Source organism: Pelodiscus sinensis, chromosome 1 (assembly GCF_052426305.1).
Source record: "Pelodiscus sinensis isolate ZL-2025 chromosome 1, ASM5242630v1, whole genome shotgun sequence".
NCBI classification, from domain to species: domain Eukaryota; kingdom Metazoa; phylum Chordata; order Testudines; family Trionychidae; genus Pelodiscus; species Pelodiscus sinensis.
The window spans coordinates 24,071,158-24,089,769 of NC_143052.1; the positions used below are offsets into that span (position 1 = coordinate 24,071,158).

The 18,612-nt window shown below is 40.7% G+C and overlaps 1 protein-coding gene across 18 annotated transcripts in view; it reads left to right on the forward strand.

Annotated features, from left to right (window-relative positions):
- The window catches only part of MAGI2 (membrane associated guanylate kinase, WW and PDZ domain containing 2), a 1,124,289-nt gene that overhangs the window by 857,649 nt on the left and 248,028 nt on the right, over nucleotides 1-18,612 (forward strand). For all 18 annotated transcript variants that reach the window (XM_075926597.2, XM_075926590.2, XM_075926502.2 and 15 more), the window contains one exon: nucleotides 17,357-17,414. In XM_075926597.2, the coding sequence (XP_075782712.2) occupies nucleotides 17,357-17,414 (58 nt within the window). The remainder of the gene's footprint in view (nucleotides 1-17,356; nucleotides 17,415-18,612) is intronic.

Consider the following 18,612-nt stretch of genomic DNA (forward strand, 5'->3'; position numbering starts at 1 on the left):
ATGGACATTGGAATCCTCCCCCCAAACTTCAATGAGGTCCATGATCTCCGCACTAGTCCAGGAGGGCGCCCGCCGTCTCTAGCCCCTGGCTGGCTCCTGAGAGCTGGGGGACTGGGCGGGGGACAGCAGGCTGGCACTGGCTGCCCAGCTCATACTGGGGCCACTGGGTGAGGGTCAGTGACTGCTGGCTCTGTGCTGGCAGGCTTGTAGCTGGCTCATGCACTATGGCCAGAGTCAACCCCTTTAAGGGCTCCGGGGCTGTGGGAGAGGAGAGGAGTTTTCCTGGTTTGGCCCAGAGTGGCCACCAGGGCTCCCTGGAAAGGACTAGAGGCCCCTTATTTCAAATTTGGCATTATTCCTCGTAGAATGAGGTTTACCAAATTCGAAATAAGCGCCCCTCTATTTCAATTTTATTTTGAAATAGCAGTTTGCCTGAGTAGATGCTAGGAAAGTTAATTCGAAATAACGGCTGTTATTTCAAATTAACCTTGATGTGTAGACATACACTAAGAGAGGTGTGCAGTTTTGATTTGATGATTCCCATAGAGGAGAATGAAGTTTCACAGAGATATGTAGACCCAAAGCAAGTTAGCTCTTTTTTGGCACATTTCAGTAACACGGGGGGTACAGGTCTTCCTGTACATAGATCATCCAAAATGCTTTAGTGTCCTCTTCCTTATGCCTAGCTTTTAGAATACTGTTGTTTTGCAGTTCTATTATCTCTTCTTCAAATGTGACCCTCTCAACACCAAATCTCATTGCTGAAGGTGAGACTGCCTTTACCTCAATTGAAAATGGATTTTCAGTAAATTTAAGATATGTCTTCAGGGATTTGACATCTAGAAAATGAGAAGAAAATTTGGTTTTCAGCTCTGGGCTGTACTCCGTAAAAAAATCAGACAAAAAAGATGTATGTTCACTCAGCTGTGTCACTTGCGAGTTGAGAATGAGAAAGTGAGTTAAGTCTTTCTCATGAAGCTGATCTGCAAAAAGGGCCAGTTTTGTTTCAAATGCAGAAACATTGCACATCAGAGAAGGCAGGTTTTTTTCTTTCCCTTGAAGTTTAAGATTGAGTGCATTTAAGTGGCGTGTCATATCAGTGCAAAAAGCCATGTTTAGCAGGAATGTCTCTTCGTCTAAACACGACAATAAATCCTGGTGATCCTTTGCCTCCAAAAACACTCGTACAGCAGGCAGTAGATCCATAAACCGATCTAATACTTTTCCTTGACTCAGCCATCTAACTTCTGTAAGCATTGCCAAGTCATCATACTGTGTTTCGTACTCCTCAACTAAAGCTAGAAATTGTCTGTTTCAAGGCATTTGCAACAATTAAGTTGACAGCTTTTGTGATACTATCCATTGTGCTCTTGAGAAATCCTCTCTTCAGTTTGCTGCATAACTGTTCTTGGTGCAGAATGGAATAGTATGAAAATAAATCTGGAAACTGTGGATTTTTCTTCAGCAAAGCAATTAGCCCCTTCTCTTTTCTAACTATGGAGGAAGTGCCATCAGTTGTTACGGAAGTAAGCTTCTTCAAATCAATGCATTTTCCTGGTCCTTCAAAAAATGTCATCAGCACAGAATAAAAGTCCTCTCTCCTAGTTTGACCCGTCAAAAGTAGCAGAGTAAGCATTTCTTCAACATACTTTTTGCTATTGAAAAAACACACCCAGATTATGAGCTGAGATATGTCTGAATGATCAGTAGATTCATCTATTGCCAGACTGAAATACTCAGTGCTTTCAATGTCTTTTAGCAGTTTAGAAAACAGATCATCAGAGATGCTTTCAATTCATCTTATTACAGTTCAATTAGACACTTGCGGTTTTGATATTTGTTTAACTATATCCACTTTGTTTTTAAATTCTGCAAAAAGTGATTTACTGCAGTCCAAGAAGCACTGCTTCATCAATTCACCTTCTGTAAAAGGTCTTTTTGATTTAGCTATGTGCCAAGCCATTTTGAAGAAGGCTTCTGTAATGGCATCACTGTCTTTAACTTGTGAATGGAACATATCTTGTTGAGAACAGAAACCTTCCAGTAAGGAACATATCATAGTTTTTCTTAAATTGCTGTCAAATGGATACTCAGGGTGACAAGATTCATGATGCCATTGCAGGTTTGTTTTCTTTAATGCAGCGACAGTCTTTTGACAAAGAAGACATATTGGTTTTTCATTTATCTCTGTAAAAGCGAATTCCAGCTCCCAAACAGGGGTGAAAACCTTGTCTTCATCCAACAAGTGTCTCTTCTTTGTTGCCATGTTTAATGCTTCCTATTAAAAAGAAAAATTTATACCAATGTTTTGGGTGTTTAGCTTGAAGCTTCAGGTTAACCTAAGAACTGCCATACTGGGTCAGACCAAAGGTCCACCCAGCCCAGTATTTCTCAACCAGTGGTACCTGTAGGGGTACTCAAAAGAAGTCTGGGAGGTACGTCAACACAACTGAAATTTGGAGAAAACTGAATTTTTGTTTTAAGTTTTACACCGTTTTATTATTTTTGTACTTTTTTCACCCAAAAATGTTATTGCCCACCCGGCTACGATTAAGTTGTTTAAACAAATGTGTTGCTATGGTAGAAAATATTTTCTGTGTCTGAAAACTGTAGGTACTGGGGATACTTATAATTTTTTTTAAAGGGGCACTTTATTTTAAAAAGGTTGAGAAACACTAATCTAGCCCAATATCCTGTCTACCGACAGTGGCCAATGCCAGATGCCCCAGAGGGAGGGAAATACAAGAGGTAATCTTCACCTGATCCCTCTCCTGTCATCCACCTGCAGACAAACAGAGGCTAGGGACACCATTCCTACCCATCCTGGCTAATAACCATTGAGGGACCAAACCTCCATGACTCTATCTAGCTCTTTTTTGAACACTGTTAAAGTCCTAGTTTTCACCAGATCCTCTGGCAAGGAGTTCAACAGGTTGACAGTGTACTGTGGGTTCAGCTGCAGAAGGCGAGTGAGAAGTTCTGGTGGTGGCATGAGAACCAGGACTAATAAATAAATGCCAGGGGAAGAGTTGCATGAAAGAAAGAGGGTTTTTAACTCAAACCAACCAGCTGCTGAATAGAATTCAAGAGTTGAGTTGGGGCACCCCGGGACACAGGAGAAGTGGGGGAGCAGAAATCCATGACCTAAACTTGGAGTGTCAGAAATGAATCCTCATCAGTGCACAAAACATGGAGAGGAAGGGCTGACCCTCCTTCTAACCCTTTTGGGGGGTACTTAAGGCCTTTTGTGCATTTCTTGGAGTGATTTTACTCAGAAAGTTTCAAAGCCAGAGTGCCCCAACCTGCAGACACAAGAGTTCAGGGTGGCTGCCTCAACTGATTTTTGAAAGGGACCCACAGAGCCCAGGGCAGCCCACGGGATTACCAGGGACATGGCTCTACTCTGTAGTAGAGTGAAGCAGAGTGCAGCAGCTGGGAGAGGACAGGGGGGCACAACTGAGCAGGCTCCTGCCACTGCATGGTTCTCCTCAGGTTATTCTTGGCTCTCCTGGAATAAAATAGATACCGAGTCCTCGGCCCAGCCCAGCCTGGCCTGACACTGTGCTCCCCTCTCCCTCTTAACATTCGGCAGGGAAGGACCCAGCCCGAACGGACCCCAGGACCCTAACCCAGCCCAAGCCTAGAGTTACCATATTTGAACTTTCAAAAAAGAGGACACCTGGTACCTGCCGGTGCCACTGCAGCGGCGGCTGTTCCACTTGTACAGGAGGCTAGGCTCGGAAGCCAGCAAACTCGTCCCTGCACACATGAAGCTTGGGGCTGCTGCCTCCCCTGCTGGCTGTCATGGTGCGAGGGGACGCTGCATACCAGGCTCCCACTTCTGCGCCGCCCCGAGATGTGTGGCAGCGTGGGCTCCAATGGCGCTGCCAACCAGCCGGCAGCCCAGGCTGCTGCGGGGCCAGAAGGAGAGAGTGGAGGGTCAGGGAGGCTGCTGTCTGGGGCCCGTCCTGAGGCATGAAGTTAAAGGCACCGAGGGAAGAAGTGGCATGACTAGAAAAGGAACTCAGGAATCCTGCTTCCCAGAATCCCTTCCTTTCCCCTGCTCACCCCACCAAGCACCAGCTCCCACAGTCCTCACAGAGCTGAGACTGGAACCCCCAAATCCACCAAACAGACCTACTGCCCACTTACAGGAAAGGAAAGAAGCCAGAAGTTTTAATGCCCAGTTCCCTGCTCTAACCCAATGCCCCTGCCCTCCCCCAGAGCCAGGCACCCCCAGCCCTCCCGCGCCAACCCAGTTTCCCTCCTCTCCCCCAGAGCCAGGCACCCCCAGCCTCCCTGCTCTAACTCAATACCCTTTCCCTCCCGCAGAGCTGGGGACATAAATCTAGTGGGACGGCAGGTAACACCTTGGGTCTCACCAGAGCCACGTGCTTTTCCCTCAGGCACTAGGGCCCGTGCGCAGAGCGGCTGTGACTGGTCCAGGTGTGCAGCTCCATACATTCCATTGAAGGCACGTGCCGCTGCCCCCTCCCCAGTCCCCTTTGCAGGGCAAAAAATCCCAGACTTTTTTTGCCTTTTAAAAAAACCTGGCCATCCGGCGATTTTACATGTGAAAACAAGGACATGTCCAGGAAAAATCGGATGTGTGGTAACCCTACCCAAGCCCCAGCACAGACCTTTCTCACCCCAGCCTCTCTGCCTGGCTCCGCCACTGCCTTGCCACGTGCCTCTTGCCACCCCCAGCAGCTCCTGCGCACACGCCAACGTGGCCTGGCTCGGGGAGGCACTGCCACTGTGGCAGACGTGGCAGGCGTGCTTTGCCACCGCCTTTTGTCACCCCACGCCCCGTCAGCCAGCAGTTCCTACGAATGCACAGACACGCGTGTGTCAGTGCCACGCGGCTCTGCTCGTAGGGAGGCACTGCCACTGTGGCAGACGCAGAAGGCGTGCTCTGCTGCCACCTCTTACCACCTCCCTCCCACCCCCACAAGCCAGCAGCTCCTGCGCACACAGACTGGCTCAAAGCCACGCAGCTCAGTTCTCCGCTTGGTGTGGCCCCTGGAGCCCCAGCAATGAGAAAGGCATGCGGCCCTGGAAGTGGCTCAAGGCGCTGTGGGCAGCATGCAAAGGGGCTATGGGCCGCATACGGCCCATGGGCCACATGTTGTGTAGCCCTGATGTAATGGTTTATCACCAAAGAGGGGCAAGTCTGAATCCTATGGGAGCTTAAGTTTTAAATCGATAGTTCTTGTTAACTACAGTATGAAAAAAAGAGACATTTTCTGCCACTGAGTATAACTAATGATAGCTTTAGCTGTGCACAAATCAAATAAGATTGATTGAAAGGAGGCAAGCTGCTAGCAAACTGAGAATGCTCATTAAAGTTCTCCCTTCATATGTTTCAGCAGAAATTGCTGTTATCTTCCAATCTTCAAAAAGGGCTTGAAGTAGGCAACAGGTGGTGCTCTAGGTTCCTGAGTCATTTAAGCCTGCATTTTCAAAAATGTCTTGTGGGTTTTTTGCCTCAATTATTGAGGCACATTATCCTGAATAACCCTTATAATTCAAGCCTCTTTGGCAACTCAGCCCTCCGGCCTAATCACACACCGCCTGTGTAAAGTATAACAAACCCCTTCTGTGCTACACACCTTCCAGGGGCCCACCCCAATGTCCTCTGTTGTGTCCCTTTGAGTCCATTCGCCACTCAGAGAGAAAGTGGAATCTCCAGGGCTTCCCCTCCTGGAAGCAGCATCTTCACCTTTACTTCTGAGCTGTATCTCTAAAAGTCCCATCACAGTCCAGCAGTTTCCAATAGCTCTTCACATGAAGGTATCCACCATGCTGCCACTTTCTCAACCAGCCAGTCTCCCATACCTAGCAGTCTCTAAAGACAGTGTCTTCTGTCTGATCCTTTTATAGGGCCCTGCAGTTCCTTCCTGGCTTTTTTATTACAATGGAAAATTACAACTGAATCTTGTAATTAAAAAAACAACAAAATAAAATAAAAGTTTCATGCTATTTGGCATTTCTGTTAGAGCCCCTGCTCTTAGTCAGAAAATGACATAAGAATCTCAGCTTTCCAGTTCTTAAAAAGTAAGCTTTTAGCTCTCATGGCTGTGGAGAAAAGTTTGAAAATATGGACACCAAAGACACAAACAAATGGAAAGTAAATAAAAAGAGCCCAGAATTATTATTTTAAAAATCTCATTATTTGTTACCCAACCTCATAATACTTGGGGACCTGACTTGTATTATGTAATGCTTGGGTTTGGTGGTACTGGATTATTTGCCTAATAATATTTGTATAGCATTTATGTGTTCAACAGATTATGTTAAAAGGGTCTGTAATGTAAGAATAACATGGCAACAGTAGCAGAGTATTTATTCAGGGACTACTGCCTGTTAGTTTGATTAGTGTGGTTGAGAATAGGAGATACATTTAGAAGGACTGATTTTATAAATGTAGTCATTTGATTTATCAATAAAGTTAGCCAGAAAGAGAGTAAATGTTTGGACTTAATAGATATGTGAGATTTTTCAAGTGATTAGCACCCACATCAGGGCCAGATTTTCAAAAGATCTCAGCTGCTATTTAGGTGCCTCAGCAAAGGCTATTTTGTTAAGAGAATTCAGCATTCAATAGCTCCCATTGCAACTCTTATGGACAGATTTTCAGAACAGCGTAACACACACCATTTCGAGCTCCTTTGAAAATCTGGCCCCAGTTGTTGGTGTCCCTCATTTTTGAAAATCCCAGCCCCTGTGTACATTCTGTTCTTAGCTCCCATTGATAGATTCCAAAATGTTGTTGCTTGTCTTAACTGAATTGGTGAGTAGAGTGATTACAGCAGGGATTTGCTCTGGCACCTGTGGTCCTTGGCAGGACAGACATAGTGTGTTGAATGCTTAAAATATTTGCTTTTTGCAGCCTACATGACAGCCTCCATTATACTGTACACATACTCTGAATGTATGAGAGTGCAGGCAAGTCACGTTCCCCTGTTGCCTTATATATTGAGTTGACATTGCTTATGTACATTTTGATATTAATATATTGCAGTTGAGGAGGTTTGAGGAATTTTAGATCTGTCCAATGAATTTAATAGGTTGGAACTCTAATTTAATCAAATATGTACTGCATTAAAATCTATCAAGCAGTTGCAGAAAAATCATCATAAAGTTACACTCCTCCAGAAGAATTCCAACATGTGTGCATGGAATCCATATATTCCTGGTGTGTTTGGAGTGAATAGCTGAGTGAAACTGAAAGATAAAAATACTGGGTTTTTATCTGATTGATCACCTTCCTCTTTCTCCCCGCCTTTTACAAAGAGCAAGAATGTAGGCAGCCAACTCTCTTTAAATTAAAAGTGGGTGTTAGCCTTTGGCTGCAGACTTGAGATGGTTGTATGCAAAATAGATTGTATTCCCAAGGGATCTAGAAACTGTATTCTTTCATATGACTTCCTAGGTCAGTAAACAAATCTAAAGTTTCTAAGTTACAATAATAGCTCTGAATGGTCATACTCCATTAACTCTTTTTGTGGATACATAAGGAAATAATAAGGGAAATAAATAAGGAAGAGTTTGAAAAGCAAATGTGTGAAAGAATACCCAATTTAGGAAGACCAGTCACTTACTAGGCAGCAAACATCAGTGTGTAACAAACACTGAATTTATGAAGTCAGTAGGTATCAAAAGTTTAAAGATTTAAACACTCAGAAGATAAAAAAGAATATCATTTTCCAATATGTTGTCTTCAAAGTCCAAAAAATGTACCATAGTAAAGCTGTTTTAATAAAATCATTCACGAAGGCATAGTGTACAGCAAACATATGGAACTGGAGTAATTCAAATTGATAATATTGCATAGAGTTTATATACTTTAGTCTTTTCTGGGACAAAATGAGAACGTGCAATACCATATGAGTTACTATGTCATTACCACAGTATCAACAAAAGACAGTATTCCAAACTATTATTTAGGAACTATGTATGTAATTACTATAACAGTCCCAAAGGGCTTGCAATTTAAGGGTGAGATTTTCAGTATTCCATCCTCTCACCTACAGTGAAGCATACTGGCAAAACATACTATGCCTCTTTCTGATTTTTAGTGCTTCTACACACATCTGGGCTCTATCTAGACTGGCCAGTTTTTCCAGAAAATCAGCCGCTTTTCCGGAAAAACTTGCCAGCTGTCTACACTGGCCGCTTGAATTTCCGCAAAAGCACTGACTTCCTACTGTGAGAAATCAGTGCTTCTTGCGGAAATACTATTCTGCTCCCGTTCAGGCAAAAGTCCCTTTTGAGCAAAGCTTTTGTGCAAAAGGGCCAGTGTAGACAGCTCAGATTTGTTTTCCCCAAAAACGCCCCGATCGCAAAAATGGCGATCGGGGCTTTGTTGCGGAAAAGCGCATCTAGATTGGCACGGACACTTTTCCGCAAAAAGTGCTTTTGCAGAAAAGCATCCGTGCCAATCTAGATGCTCTGTTCCGAAAATGCTTTTAACGGAAAACTTGTCCGTTAAAAGCATTTCCGGAAAATCATGCCAATCTAGATGCAGCCCTGGTGTACAACTCTCATTTGTTGTACTGGTGGGTAATGAGAGGTTAATACAAGAAGACATAAGTCAAAAGACAAGTACTCTAATGCTACATCTACACTGCAGTGCTACTTTGGCATACTGCAGTATCCCGAAATAGCCATCCCACATCTTCACAGAAAGCCCGTTATTCTAAAATATAACAGGTTCACTATTCTGACATCCCTGTAAACCTCAAACATTTTGGAATAGTAGTTTTTTTAAAAGCACCAAATTATGAAATAAGCTTTTTTGAAATAAGATTGAAATAAGATACGCAATTTCCATAGCTCAAATTGCATGTTATTTCGAGCTATGGTGCAGTATAGATGCACCCTAAAGGATTGAACTTGATGAATTTCACCCCATTACAAATGTATTTTGCCAATCAGCAAAAGTTTTTATCAAAGTATAAACCAAGAAGTTGTGGCAAAATTTACGGGGACCAGGTGTGAGCCAGGGATCAGCTGATTCACAGAGCACACTGTGCCCCTCCGTTGTGCTTAAATGTATTAAGAGTCTTCCGGCCGGGGCTAGGAGCTAACCCCTCTGTAGCTCCCCCACTTATTGACTAGTCAAAGGAAAATCAATCAACAAGTTGGTCAGTTGATTAAACTAAATTTAACATCTCTACTCCCTACAGTCCACTTTGGACATGGTGATTCTTTCATCTAGAGTTATGGCCTTTCCTGTAACCTTAAGAAGAGCTTCTTGGTTGCAGAGCACTGGTATAGCTTCCATATGGCTAAAAGACAATTGAGGACTTACCCTCTGACTGTTGATTTTTAGTTTCAGAGAAAAATGACAAAATATTACGTTCCATGAAGAATTCTTGAGCGGCATTGCATTCATTTACTGGAGGCAGGAGCTTTAATGGCAGAGCCCCGGCACACCCAGTTTTAAAAAACAAAGTGTTCCTAAGACTGCATCCAAAATTTGTCTTATGTAGTTTTACCTGACCCAGATAAAATACTTACCTGTATTCTTTCCTAAGCCACATTCAAACACTGATGAGCAGGCCTTTCATGCATTGGATGTGAGATGGTGCTTTCCATTTTATTGTGCAGCTCAGATGATGGGTTGGGTGGTTTTTTCATGGACTGTTTCCAGCTACATAAATTCCTTTTTTTAAAAAAATGATATTTGGAGTAGCTCAATCCACCAGCCCTCCCCCACAAAGGGCTCATTCAACAGGGGTCCAACTGACATCAGTGGCCTTTCTCAACCATGTTTCAATATTGAACATTTTCAGGGTGGTTACCTGGTTTCCATATATACTTTTACCAAACACTGCTATTGTGGCTGTATCTAGATTGGTTGTAAACTCTGGGAAGGTAGTTCTGCAGCCATTCTTTAAGAAGAGTACAAGCTCACCTCCTATGGCTTGCAAGTCAAGTAATTCTAATATGCATGTGCAACCACTCATGGAAGAAAAGATAGTACCTGTATTGTAACTTATTCTTTGAGATGTGGATGCAGACATGTATTCCACTATCCATCCTCTATCCCTCTCCATTCTCCACTCTATCTTAACTATCAGAATTTGGTGTGAAGGAACTAAGAAGGATCAGGATGGTCCAGCCCTTAAATAACCAATGGGTAGCCTAACGAGCCAGAAGGTTGCAAGTGCCTCCCCAACAGGTACTGCTACGTAAAGTTTTCTCTGGCTTCGTTTTGCTAGGCATACACACACCTGAGTGGAATACACCTCTGCACTCATTTCTCAAAGAAAAATCATCATACAGGTTGTCATAGCTCCTTCCCCACTCTGGCACAATGAATGCAGAAGTGGGGGCCCGCAAAAGTACCCCAAAACCTTATCTTTCCAGACTTTGGTAAAAAAAAAACTTCCCCCCAAAATCTTAACAACCTAGATTTTGGGGATAAAAACTCCGCTCAAGTAATAAGAAAATCAGGGGAGAGATCACTTGGGAAATTTCACCCCTAAAGTACAAACCAGGACACACAAATTAACCAATACCAAGTTAATAAAAAGAAAAGAGAAAGAACTTTTATTATTACCACAATATTCCTGTTGCAAGCATAATGACTAGATGGAAAAGTAACAAAGTAATATACTCATGGAGGGGAAACACACCATGGGCCAGGAGCTTAGTTACAAAGGAGAGCAAAACCCATTTCTAAATGCACAGACATCAGATCCCTGTTCCCAAATCATAAAACAATAAAAACTTATGGATTTATCTAAACTTTACCCTACTTACAGATAATGAATTCTTTTCTTGGAGGGAGTCATTCTGTCTGTCCACCTCAGTAACTGGAGAGAAACTGCCCAGAGACAAAGGAGGGAGAAACCAAAAATTCCTTTGTCCCAGTTTGAAATTCCTATCTACATTCCTATTGGCCAACTCTACCTGGCTTAGGTATAGTTAACCTCTTAGTCCCCAGGCTGCTGGCTAACCCCCATGATCATGACACAGGTAAGCAATTCTTTTATTTTAGCAACTCTGGGAGAAACAAAAACTGCTAGAGAGTCCTAATTTGTGTGACTGGCTTTTTCCATAGCAAGTGACCCTAGCTGGCATTGAGTTGTGTAGCTGTATAGGGTTATTTTTCATCAGGGTGAATCTTCTTGAACAACTTCTTCCATATTTAGACACTAAAAGTACTTTCAGTAGTAGCAGGCCTATTTTTCTTTTTCAACCTCTTCTTACTGTGACTAACGCAAAGAAAATCCCAGTGTCCTTTTCTTCAGATGTTCTTATTTTTCACTTAACATTATAGAGACACTCACACATACACACACGTGCGTACGCACACACACACATATATTTTATATAGAAAATATAAAAATATGGACAGTAATGACGCAATGTAAGCTGTTGTTGAAGGGCTTTTGTGTCTTTCCCCAATGTGGCATATAGCAAGTACTACATGAACTACAAAAATGATTTTGATGGTGGAAATGGATTTTCTTCATCTCAACATATCAAGATCCATAATGCTTCCCTTCTTTCTATTCCCAGGAATCTGCAGTGAACACATTATAAAAGGACATGAAAGGCAGCACCTTTTTCTGAAAGCAGACTTAGCATTAGGATTGTTAGCATAAACAGGCTGCTGTGAGGTGGTACTGCCATCAATTAATAAAGTGACCTGCTCATATGCAAATAAAAGTGCCTTGAGCCTTTTTTTAAAAAAACCTAGGATTTTATGTTAATACTTGAGCATCTAATGAACACATTTGAAAGGTGACTCATTCTGTATTTAAAAACCTGGCTCAAGTGCATCATAAGCAAAGTCCCTGAATATTCCCATATAATTTGTATCTTTTTCTGACAATTACTACTGTTCTGCTAACTGGATGCTACTTTTCTGGCAATGAATCAAATGCACAGCTTACACTGTGCATATATGCTATACATAGCACATATGGTCACAAAAGAGGAATTACTATGTCCGAACTTGATATGTGTATTGTCCAAACCTTGCAATAGAACCTTGCTAGTTTTCACCTTCAAGATTTTTTACAATTTTTTTCTTGAATCAATAGCTCCACTAGATCAGATGAAGAAGTCCTCTACAAATACTGTTCTGCCCTGAAGGTGAAATATTATATTAATTTTTAAAAAGACAAAGTAAACAACATGGAACTAAATTGTCCCTTCCATTACCCAGGATAAACCATGGAGGTCAATTATGTTTGAGAAGCATAAATTAGTTTATTTCATTAATATAAAGATTTTTGGCACATTGTTATGCTTTCTGTGATGCTGCCAGTTGCAGAAATTATATAAAATTTATAAAAACTCCACAGCCCATTGTCTCAAAAGGAAAATTGGAAAGCACAGTGTAAATTAGTCATCTTCCCAACTCCAAATTACTGTTGTGAGAAGTAGCCTCTTCAATTTGTATTTATAATATTGTCCTTTTATAAATGTTTACTGCTTGCTTCTCATCCCTGGACAATCAGCACCAGACACAGTGGAACAAATAATGAAGAGTAACTGCAGTGCACACAGCCACAATTGTTCAAATGTCTAGCTTGCTATTTTATGAAACATGAAAGTATTGCTCTCATGTAATCTTTCAGTCCCACAGTGAAAACAGAATACATGCCACTTTTTAATGACAAGAAAAATCATCAGGAGGCTGCTTAAATCAAATGTAGCAGAAGATTCTCCTAACTGCAGCCATGCAGTAAACTATGCTCTGCTAACCTTATCTTCCAAACTTCAGCTAGCAGCCCAGAGTTTGCACTCTGGCAATTCCATTTGACTGGTCTGCATAGAATTTTAATTAAATATAGCTTTCAGGCTGCATCTCAAATGGAAGAGTGAAATTAATGCATACCCCTATATAGAATGTGTGTCTATTGTTATGGTACACAAAGGAGATTTTTAAATTTAATTTTTTCCGAAGCAATGACTATGCTAAGATGTTAGATAATTAGTGGTTTAATCCATCTATTTCAAGGAATAAAATAGGTTCTCCATAATATGTCCAATTCATTAAATTGTTTCAGATTTTTACATTAGAAAATGAGAATGTCCATCTGAAATATCAATAGTTGGGCTTGTTCATAAATACTATTATACATCATTCCATTAGAAAAACCTGGGTTAATAGGCCAATATTAAATCATCACATTATTTTTATATATTCACAGAAAATACAACCACTGTATATAAGTTGTTCAGATATAATATTAGGAGAGTATATGTGCACTGCAATAAATCAATAAACTTTAAAAAACCCACAAATGTAAGAAACAAAATCACAAAGCATTGTGTGTATATATATATATATGTGTGTGTAAGATTAATTATATACACGTACACTCTCTATATATTTATATAAATATTTATTAGCTACCTTTTTAATTTGTTCTTTCACAGAAAGTAACTATATTATCATTAAGATGAAACAATAAATAAGAGTACAAAAGCTTCACAAGATGAAGGCAAAGTGTGTGTCTATGTTTGTAAGACAAATCCTTTATAGTGTTGTATCCCAGGTGGGCAGGAACTTTTTTAATCAAAACACTGGGCCTTCATAGCAAGATATAAATATGAGTTTTCTTGATCATATATGCACTGAGGGTAAAATTCATCTTTGTACAGATGGTCAGCACAGGATATAAGTGCTACTTGCCTCAGATTTGATTATTCATGGAGCATAGACCAGACTCCCTATGTCCAGTGCCAGGAAGCCCAGGGCTTTGTAAAACCTGGAAAGGATTTTCTAGGATCAGTCTCTTTTATTGGGTTGTGCTAAAGTTCTGGTGAGATGTCTGGACTAGAAAATCCCAGGACCTTTGCTGTTGATCATCTTATTTAAATAAATTATTTTCCACTTGTGCATTTGTTATTGCAATTCTAAAATAACCCTAGCAAAGAGACACAAATTGTGTAAAATTGAGAATGCAAACAAAAGGGTTCAATTTACTTCAGAAAGACTTATTATAGACATAACATTTTGTAAATTAACAGAAAAACTTAGACTAAGAAAAGACTAAGGTACAGGCTTTTGAGCTTTAAATTACTCATCTATGGAGTTCAATTTTGAGTTAAATACCATCTGCCAATCTTCATAGGAGAATTGTTCATTCTTTATATCTTCAGGGACAGTCAAAGCAGGAACTCCAGCACAGGCCAGTGTGACAGAACGACCTGCCCTTGGAGTGCTGCTGCCAGAAATTCTGCCTGTTCATTAAGATGCCACAGCAGTCTAAACAGGTTCAGTCAGAGCAGAACCAATGTTTACTATTTCAGATGTGTATCTTTGAGAGGTATCCAGCAGAGAATATTTTTAAAAGCTGTTCCTGTCTGCAGCTCTTTCAGACTCACTTTGTCAGTTAAATCTTTCTTTCCTGTCAGCCTTTTACACCACATCAACGGGAACCTCTTCACAGAATAGTTATGAAAGGAAGGACTCAGTTCAAGTCATGCAGGTGGATTCGTGCTAGGCCAATAATTTACAGTGCGGATGAACTATGATTGTTCTATCTAACCTAGGTTTATAGCAGGGCTGTTGATTAATCACAGTCAACTTACATGGTTATATAAGAAAAAATTAATTGTGATTAAAAAGAATATCAATTGAATATCAATTGTTAAAAAGAATATCAATTAAAACTAAATAGTTGGATGTTTTTCTATATTTTAAAATATGCTGATTTCAATTAAAATACAATACAAAGTGTTTAATACTCACTTTATATTTTTATTACAAATATTTTCACTGTAAAAACGATAAAATAACTAGTTTTTTATATCACAGCATACAAGAACTATAGTGAAATCTCTTTATTGTGAAGGTGCAACTTACAAGTGTAGATTTTTTGTTGTTACATAACTCCACTCAAAAAGAAAACAATGTGAAACTTTTTTGAGCCTACAAGTCCACTCAGTCCTATTTCTTGTGCAGGCAACTGCTTAGAAAAATAAGTTTGTTTATATGTGAGATAATGCTGCCTGTTTCTTATTTACACTGTCACCTGAAAGTGAGAACAGGTTTCCACACTGCACTTTTGTGGCTGACATTGCAAGATATACTAAAGATATATCATGCTAGATATGCTAAAGATATATCTGCTCCTTCATGCTTTGTCCACTATTCCAGAGAACTTAATTCAATGCTAGTGATTTTTATTAAATAATGTGTTAATTAAATTTGTGACTGAACTCCTTGGGCTATAATTGTATGTGTCCTGCCCTATATGTCATATGATAAAAGTCTTGATTGATGACCCAGCACATCATCATTTTTAAGAATGCTTTCACTGCAGATTTAACAAACTGCAAAGAAAGTACCAATGTGAGATTTCTCAGAATAGCTACAGCATTCAACCCAAGATTTGAGACTCTGAAGTGCCTTTCAAAATCTTAGAGGGAGGACTTCTGTGGTATTCTTTCAGAAGTTTCAAAAGAGCAACAGTCTGATGCAGAAACTACAGAACATGAACTACCAAAAAAAAAATCAACCTTCTGGTGGTGGCATCTGACTCAGATGATGAAAAAGAACATGTGTTGGTTCATGTGGTCCCTATTTCAAAGTAAAATATATAATTGACATAGCTCAATTTGTGTAGTTTATTTTGAGTTAAGCCCTGCAGTACAGACATCTCTACACTCCAGTTGTCCTATCTGTAAGATGGGGGTACCAACACTTATTTGTCTCTCAGAGAGTCCCTCATCTCTATTGCTATTCTTACAGTGGATTTCAATTGAATTCTGTAAATAGTTTCCACATTAAAAAAACAGCTCCAGTACCAACTCCATTTGTTGATTTTTAGCAAGTCACTTACAGTAAGTCAACACTGCAACACTATTTTGAAATAAGTAGCTCTATTCCGAAATAACTTAGTCCACATCTACACAGCAGGCAGTTATTTTGAAATAGTGTCAAAATACTGCCAAGCTGGAGGACTTCTTACTCCAACTCCTGTAACCTTCATTGTGTGAGGAATAAGGGAAGTCAGAGGAAGAGTGCTCTATTTTGAAATAAGTGCTATGTAGGTGCTCCCTATTTCAAATTAAGATATGTAATTGATGTAGCTCGATTTGTGTAGTTTATTTTGAGGTAAGCCCTGCAGTGTGAACTGTCTACACTCCAGTTGTCCTATCTGTAAGATGGGGGTAGCAACACTTATTTGTCTCTCAGAGGAGAGCTGTGAGGATTAGTTAATGCTTGTATAGTGTTTTGATGACAATGGCTATATACAGGCAGTCCCCGGGTTACATGGATCCGACTTACATCGTATCCCTACTTACAAACGGGGTGAGGCAACCCTGCACTAGCTGCTTCCCCCCAGCAGACCAGGGAGACGCGGAGCAGCTTCTCTCAGCAGACACCTCAGCTTGAGAATAAAGGACTGAGGGAAGTGAGGTGTGGGAGAATAAAACTGAGCTCTGGAGAAATGTTTGGCTAGAGTTTCCCCTACAATATGTACCAGTTCCGACTTACATACAAATTCAACTTAAGAACAAACCTACAGTCCCTCTCTTGTACGTAACCCGGGGACTGCCTGTACTGCAAGTGCTTAGTTTAATTATAATAGTGATGTTATGACAGTCCATGCTGAGTAAAAGGCAAAAATTAAGCAATGTAAATTATTTAAAATAAAGGTTGCTAAGTAATTATATTTGTAATAATCTAAAGTTCTGCTTAGTAATATGGACAGTGTTGGGAGTATTCAATATGATTCTACCCACCCCCCTTCCCCGGGGACAGCCACCACCAGCTTGGTAATGGACAGACCTAGAACCCTTGGGGCAAAGTAAAGATAAGGGGGCACCCAGACTATAGGGACAGTGGGGGAGTCCTCCAGTGGCACAGTGGATAAAGTACCTACTTCTGGAGCCAGAAGTGGAGGGCTTGAGACCCCTCCCCCCAGGGGTCCGGCACTGGTACCACCAGCTTGGTGATGGATAGACTGGGCACCCTTGGCACAACAGAAGGACAAGGGGGGCCTAGAATGTAGGGCAACTTCCCTGTAAATAAATACAATCATATGCTGTAGATACCTTTGGAAGAAGAATGCCAACATATCACAGGGCAATGAGATCATATGTGATACATAGCATAGCTGTCTGCAGAATCAAAAAAGTAGCTCAACTAAAATGTATTGTTCAAGAGACTGAATTCTGGCTTGGTATACCAATTTTCAGGTCATTACTATACTTGCTGCTGCCATTGCATATGTTTAAAACTTGGCATTGGCTTTGAGCACTATATCCAACTTTGTTATCCACTCACCACCCAATAAAAATCTATTCTTTCATTATTAGAAATCTTGGCATTCTGTACTGTATTTACTGAGAGTGATAACTCTTTGTTTTTCAGAGCTTCCATATGGCTGGGAGAAGATTGATGATCCCATTTATGGCACTTATTATGTTGAGTAAGTTCCCAACTTCAATATTAATTTGCTGTTAATATTTCATAACCTGGTATTAATATCCTGTGCAGTATTTGACTTGGAAAGGTATGAGCATAATTATTTTTCCCTTTTAACTTCAGATAATGCAGGAATTATCAGACTTCAGTCCAGCTTCAGTGACTGAACATTTTCAGTGTCTCTCAGACTGGTTACTCTGTGGCTGTGTCTACACTGGGCCACTTATTCCAGAAAATCAGCCGCTTTTCCGGAATAAGCTGCGAGCTGTCTACACTGGCCCTTGAATTTCCGGAAAAGCAACGATGCTCTACTGTACAAAATCAGCCGCTATTCCGGAAAAACTATTCTGCTCCCGCTCGGGCATAAGTCCTTATTCCAGAACACTGTTCCAGAAAAGGGCCAGTGTAGACAGCCCAGTAGTCTTTTCCGGAAAAAAGCTCCGATCGCGAAAATGGCGATCGGGGCTCTTTTCTGGAAAAGCGCGTCTACATTGGCCACAGACGCTTTTCCGGAAAAAGGGCTTTTCCGGAAAAGCAGCCTGCCAATGTAGACGCTCCTTTTCCGGAAAAACTGAAAACGGAATAGTATTCCGTTTTAAGCAGTTCCGGAAATTCATGCCAGTGTAGACACAGCCTGTCACTTCTATTTCAGCTCTGATCTCATATTACAGAAATATTTGGGTGGGGTTGAGGGGAGCATTTAAAACAGATCTGTTTTATTTTCAGCTTAAAAAAATGTAGATATGAATTAAACAAGGTGCCGTTTCTTCTAATCCAGGGATGGAATAAAGCTTAATCATTTTCACTTCGTAAAGATACTCTCCTGGGAGACAAACTATGCTTTAAGTCTGAGTCACATTATTGATATGAGTACAGGATGTATCTTATATGACATTTTTTTACACTCACTCATGGCATTGTGGTTTTGTACCCAAAGGCAAAGATAGAAAATAATGATTTTTTTTATTTTCTTGGAACAATCCCTGCTTGCATTTTTCCAGGAAAATGTGGTATATGTGCAAAAAAGAGGATATTCCTTTTCCCTTTCATTTAGTATAAGTTTTTGCGCTGTCAGGATAATTTGATTATTACCCAAAAGATAAGGTATAATTTATTAGCTTACTTAACTAGAGCCTACATAAAATGCCCAAGAATTGATAGAGTTAAAAACAGGGCTTGTTTCTCTTCTGCCTTTTATCTTG